The sequence below is a fragment of the Calidris pugnax genome, unplaced genomic scaffold (assembly GCF_001431845.1).
Source record: "Calidris pugnax isolate Ruff unplaced genomic scaffold, ASM143184v1 scaffold162, whole genome shotgun sequence".
Taxonomy (NCBI): domain Eukaryota; kingdom Metazoa; phylum Chordata; class Aves; order Charadriiformes; family Scolopacidae; genus Calidris; species Calidris pugnax.
In genome coordinates, this window is record NW_015090900.1 from 10,372 (window position 1) to 16,703 (window position 6,332).

The window sequence follows — 6,332 nt, forward strand, 5'->3', positions numbered from 1 at the left end:
GGGTTCCCTCAGAGGCTAGATTTACCTCAGGGGTCCGGGATTACCTCAAGGCATGGGGTTACCTCAGGGGCTGCATTTACCTCAGGGGTCCGGGGTTACCTCAGAGGCTTGATCTACCTCAGTGGCCGGGCCGTGGGAGCCCCCCGCTGAGGCAGAGCACGGCAGCGCATCCCTCCGCCCGCCCTCCCGCCCACACCCGAGCCCCTCGGCCGCTCACCGGCCGCTCACCGGCCGCTCACCCGCCGCCTCCCGCCGCCGCGCTGGTTCTACCCCCCGTGCCGGGTGCGTCCCCTTTAAGGGCCGGCTCGCGCTCCCCGCCCTCTACCCTCCCCCCGCGGTGCCACGCGCCCCGCTCTCCCATGGAAACGTGTCACCGGCTCCAGCTACGGGGCGGCGGCGGGGACAAAAAGCTGCGGCGGAGGGGGTTTGCGTGTGTGCGCGCATGCGCGGAAACCACGCCCACCGAGGGGGCAGGGAGTAGCGTGAAAGGGCGCCCATTGGCTCGCCGAATGGAAGGGCGGAGCCACACAACCCCCGCCCCTCAGGGAGAGAGGCGCTGTTCCGCAGCGCCCTCTAACGGCGGGAGGACGCCACTGAGCCCTTCAAAACGCACCCATTTATTCACCGATTCCAACTTATTTCAGCGTCACGGTTTATTTAATCGGTACAGCTTATTGAAGTGACGCGGAGAGAGCCGGAGGGACGGCCGTGTATGTGACCAGCTCGTTTCTGGTCTCGCTAATAGACTATTAAATACATTATTTTAAATGGAAGACTGGGCTTCTGCCCTAGGACCTGTCAACCACGCGGAGTTTGTGTGGGCACAGAACACGAAACACGTGTGTTCCATGCTCTCTTCTCTCAGGGGACACACCACAGCCCACCACCATGCAGCATTTCCACGGCGAGGGCCCGTGGAAGAGGCACTTAGAAGCAAACCAGCAGCAAAAGTTCTTTTAACTGGTTTATTTAAACCTAATTTCTAATAGTTTAGATTATTAAATAATATGTTTATTACTCCTCGTATTTAGAAGTATCTTACAACAGATACAGTCCTTTAGTACAAGCCCTAAACGCTAAGACAGGAGGTGCAGGGCTGCCCTTTGAAGGAGGAAAGGGAGCCTTCTGATTTCAGTCTTAACATCTTGTGGGGAGGAGAGAGGAGAAGACAAGTGGAGCCAGCCCTGGAGAAGTGCTGTGACCAGGAGAGCTGTGCTTTATCCTCTGCTGGGAGATGTGGAAACACATTCTGGAGGCAGCAGTTACCAGACACTGTTCTGAGCCAGGACTCTCTGGGGGAAGGCAAGGCTGCAGCCGCTGCTTCTCCCTCATCATCCTCCCCTCTCTAAGGCAAACGGCTTCAAGGCTGAATGTAGTATACTTTTTTTTTTTCATTTCTTCAAAGATTCTGGTGGATTATGCATTTCCTCTCAAGCGCCGAGCCTGGAAGGGGCAACTGAGGATCAGAGGGGAAACCCGGGCAGCGCCAGATCCGTGCTTCCTTCTTGATCCCAGGAGAAACACCCCTGGGTATCACAGTCTGCAGGACGCCTGGGAGACCTTGGAATTGGTTCGTCTGTTGAGAGCGTTGCAAATAAACGTGCCCGTGTCCATCAGCTTCTGCAGATCCACACCCTTCGTGGAGAAAAAAAAATAAAGATACAACATGCCTTGGTACTGGTTCTGCCAAGTAAAGCTGCCCAGTAACAACTGGCATCACTGGGAGAGACAAGCAGGGGGTGAGGGAGTCTTTAAAGGGTACTTTAACGAGGTTTAGGGTACTTCAACTAAAGTACCCTTCAGTTAAGGGGTACTTTAACCAGCAAGCACAGTGCCTGCTGCTCAGTGGTGTGATTCTGAGTGAGGGGTCAAACCTCAGAGCTCTGAGAAAAGGAGAGGAGGAGCCATTCCTGCTGGCACTTACGGTTTGGATGCCCAGGCCGTTCAGCATGTACACCAAGTCCTCTGTAGCAACGTTTCCTGATGCTCCTTGGGCGTAGGGGCAGCCTCCAAGGCCAGCGACCGAAGCATCAACCACGCTCACGCCCATCTGCAAACAAAACCACCATCAGTAGACTCTTAAAAGTAAAAGCCGTGGTCCTGCCCCTCAAATCTACGGTTCAGAAGGAAGCGCAGAAGAAACTCGAGGAGAGATGCTGCACTGCAAAGCAAGGCTCTCACCTGAAGGGCTACCAAGATGTTGGCAAGAGCTTGCCCGTAGGTATCATGGCAGTGAACAGCGAGAGCCCCCACCGGCACCTCTTTCATGACTGCTGTCAGCATCTCCTTCATGCTCCCTGGGGTCCCGATGCCAATGGTGTCACCCAGGGAGATCTCGTAGCATCCCATCGAGTACATCTTCTTTGAGACCTGTCCAAAGGTGAGAACGCTCGCTGAGAAGGCAGCTTTGCCATTCCCTTCCCCAGAGCTGGAAACCCACCGTCCAGAGGAGTCAGAGCATCATTTCCTGGAGCACAACATCCAAGAGACTCTTCTCCCTGAATCTCCACATCCATTTCAGGTGGACCCACCCTTCCTGCGGTGGCAGCTACCAATAACCTTCCCCAGTCTTCCCTCAGCCTTCGTCTAAATGGTTTGACACACTCTCCAGCCATAAAAGGGAACCAAAAACCTCTCAGAAATTCTGGCTATAGTTAACGATTAACTCACCTCTGCAACTTTAGCTGCTGAAATCTTCCCTTCATAGGGACACCCAAGGACACAGGAAACATATCTATGGTTAAAAAAAATACACACTTTCAGCTAGAGAACTCAAGTGAGATCATACTGGCCAAATTAGTCAGGACTTGTGCTGCATCTCACATGCTCTATACAATGGAGGAATTAGTTTCATTCTCTAAAAATCAGCCCAGTGGACGAAGTTATCATAATTAACCATTCAACAACTACTTCTTCCATGGACGTGAAAAATTTGCCAAGACAAGGCAGAATAATTCCAGGAAGGGTGAATCCATTTGGAAGAGTATAAACTGCAACGAGCAGTCCAGGCTTTGCACCAAGCCAGCATCTGAACCCACGGGAGATGTGGTGGAGTTTCCAAACTAATGCTTCTCAACGCACTGAGCTCACATCTGCTGGCACCCACCCAGGATGAGAGACACCTCCCTCCAAAAAAAGGTAGTTTAAAAGAAATCCCACTCCCCAGCGTCGCACAAGCTGGACCCCAAAGGGATAAATTCAAGCAGTTGCATCTCTCCACACGACCTGCTTGGTGCTAAATCCATGGCAGGAGCTCCTTACCCCCGGACAGGAATGCTGGCTGCTCTCGCTGCGGTCATCACTTCATCAAACCTCTCCAAACTCTCCTCGATGGAACAGTTGATGTTCTTCTTCGTGAAGAGCTCAGACGCTGCTCCAAAGATCGACACTTCTTTGGCTCCTGCTGCCACCTGCCAGTAGAAAGCATAAATTAATTTCTCTTGCAAGGGAAATGACAAGCGCAACCATGACTGCAGTTCTCTCATTTTATAAAAAAACCACATTTCTTCCCCAATAGTAGCTCAATTGGGAATAACCCAATTCTTTCTTCAGTTCATTGTACAGCAAAAACATCCAAGTTTGTCTTCAAAAGGAAGTGTAAAGTTACAGATGCAGCACCAAAGCCACATCTGCTGGAGAGTGGTGGGACATGCGGATAAGACTGAAAGCTGTCAATTAATCACTGTCAATTAAAATAGATTACTCATTTTATATATATATATATATAAATAGAAAATATATTGAGGTATTTTCTATTATAAACAAGAGGTTTACAGTTCCCCAGGAAAATGATCCCTTGTAGAAGAACTAGAAGATAAGAGGGCTGCCTGACAGAGGGGAAGATGCATTTCCCACCCTCTAACCAGAGAGGAGATGTCCCTCCGTAGGCAGCCCCGTGCTCGAGGTGCCCAGAACATGCAGATGCTGCCAGCTCTTACCGCTGCCTGAAATCCCTTCAGGTTGGGGGTGAGCACAGGGTAACTGACACCAGGCAACTTGTTAATTCCTTGCATGACTTCAGTATGGTCAGCCATCTGCAATGCAAACAAGGAAGAGGTCTCTAAGAGTGATGACGTCCACTTGGGCAAATGATAAAATATTTATTAACACGGGCACAGAAATATTTAGGAACAAGAGAAATGGGCCTCTGAAGAGCGTAAAGCATCACACCCCGTGAAGGATCAGAGTCCAGTGACCCAGCCAAGCCAGCGCCAACACCTGCGCAACCGGCTGTTTGTGTTTGAGCTGCACATTTGCTCTTACGCAGGGTCCAAAGGGAAGGTCTGGGACACTGCAAGCTCTTTTCACAGAATCACAGAATGACATGGGGTTGGAAGGGACCTCTGGAAATCATCTAGTCCAACCCCCTGCCAAAGCAGGTCCACCCAGAGCAGGTCCCACAGGAACGTGTCCAGGTGGGGTTTGAATGTCTCCAGAGAAGGAGATTCCACCACCTCCCTGGGCAGCCTCTGCCAGGGCTCTGCCACCCTCACAGGGAAGAAGTTCCTCCTCATGTTTAGGTGGAACTTCTTATGTTCAAGTTTGTGCCCATTTCCTCTTGTCCTGTCCCTGGGCACCACTGAGAAAAGACCAGCCCCATCCTCCTGACACCCTCCCTTTAAGTATTTATAGGTGTTGATCAGATCCCCCCTCAGCCTTCTCTTCTCCAGACTAAAAAGACCCAAGTCCCTCAGCCTCTCCTTGTAAGGGAGATGCTCCAGGCCTCTCATCATCTTTACTTGGCTTTGTTGCTTCTTGCCCCATAGCAAGGAGTTTGGAGCAAGCGGATTCCTTTTATTGGATAACTATCTATTAATCGCCATTTTTATAAGAGTGAATTGTAAATCCCATGTGAATACTGACCTGAGGAACCCACTTGGGGGAAACAAAGCTGGTGGCCTCTATAACCTGAAGCCCCGTCTCTGACAGCATATTGATTAAATTGATTTTCACCGGTGTCGGTACAACATTCTAAAAAGGGTGGGAAAAAAAGAAAATAATAAGAAAAACGACCTTAAGTTATTATTTTCACAATAAAGTTTCCTACCACTGCAAAAAACCCGTATCTTTCAAGATCAAAAAGCAGCATTTTGAAAAAAGACCATGCCGGTGGGGCAGGGTGGCACGTTCAGGGGATTTGGTTGGAGGGACCCCCCCACGGTGAGGTGCCGAGGGCCCGGGAGCCCCGGCCCGTCCGTGTGTCCGTCCGTCCGTACCTTCTCGTTCTGGAGCCCATCGCGCGGTCCCACCTCCACCACCTTCACACGCTTGGGGAAGGCTCCGGCCGCCGCCGCCGCGGCGCTGACCTGGGGAGAGAGGGGGGAGAGCGTCAGCCGAGCCCCGCACCCCCATCCCGGTCCCGATTATCCCCCTTCCTCCTCCTCACTCACCGGCCGCAGCGACACAGCCCACCGCGGGAGTAGCCGCCGCGCCGCCATGTCCGCCCGCTCTCACGTGACCGGCCCACACGTGACCAGAGGGGAGGGGTGGTCACATGAGCCCCGCGCTCTCCATGTTAGGGGAAAAGACCAGCCCCATCCTCCTGACACCCTCCCTTTAAGTATTTATAGGTGTTGATCAGATCCCCCCTCAGCCTTCTCTTCTCCAGACTAAAAAGACCCAAGTCCCTCAGCCTCTCCTTGTAAGGGAGATGCTCCAGGCCTCTCATCATCTTTACTTGGCTTTGTTGCTTCTTGCCCCATAGCAAGGAGTTTGGAGCAAGCGGATTCCTTTTATTGGATAACTATCTATTAATCGCCATTTTTATAAGAGTGAATTGTAAATCCCATGTGAATACTGACCTGAGGAACCCACTTGGGGGAAACAAAGCTGGTGGCCTCTATAACCTGAAGCCCCGTCTCTGACAGCATATTGATTAAATTGATTTTCACCGGTGTCGGTACAACATTCTAAAAAGGGTGGGAAAAAAAGAAAATAATAAGAAAAACGACCTTAAGTTATTATTTTCACAATAAAGTTTCCTACCACTGCAAAAAACCCGTATCTTTCAAGATCAAAAAGCAGCATTTTGAAAAAAGACCATGCCGGTGGGGCAGGGTGGCACGTTCAGGGGATTTGGTTGGAGGGACCCCCCCACGGTGAGGTGCCGAGGGCCCGGGAGCCCCGGCCCGTCCGTGTGTCCGTCCGTCCGTACCTTCTCGTTCTGGAGCCCATCGCGCGGTCCCACCTCCACCACCTTCACACGCTTGGGGAAGGCTCCGGCCGCCGCCGCCGCGGCGCTGACCTGGGGAGAGAGGGGAGAGCGTCAGCCGAGCCCCGTACCCCCCATCCCGGTCCCGATTATCCCCCTTCCTCCTCCTCACTCACCGGCC

At 52.1% G+C, this 6,332-nt stretch overlaps 1 protein-coding gene across 2 annotated transcripts; it reads right to left on the reverse strand.

The window, feature by feature from the left end:
- Positions 1-954: 954 nt before the first annotated feature.
- On the reverse strand, positions 955-5,885 carry HMGCL (3-hydroxymethyl-3-methylglutaryl-CoA lyase). 2 transcript variants are annotated; one of them, XM_014948594.1, is made up of 9 exons: positions 5,391-5,516; positions 5,217-5,306; positions 4,864-4,971; positions 3,939-4,034; positions 3,262-3,410; positions 2,671-2,734; positions 2,182-2,370; positions 1,925-2,050; positions 955-1,635 (listed from the first exon to the last, which is right to left on the reverse strand). In XM_014948594.1, the coding sequence occupies exons 1-9, from the start codon at positions 5,436-5,438 to the stop codon at positions 1,534-1,536; spliced, it is 972 nt and encodes a 323-aa protein (XP_014804080.1). In that variant the 5' UTR covers positions 5,439-5,516; the 3' UTR covers positions 955-1,533. The 2 variants fall into 2 exon arrangements, with proteins under 2 accessions (XP_014804080.1, XP_014804081.1); XM_014948595.1 differs by lacking the exons at positions 4,864-4,971; positions 5,217-5,306; positions 5,391-5,516 and adding an exon at positions 5,802-5,885.
- Between the last annotated feature and the right edge of the window lie 447 nt (positions 5,886-6,332).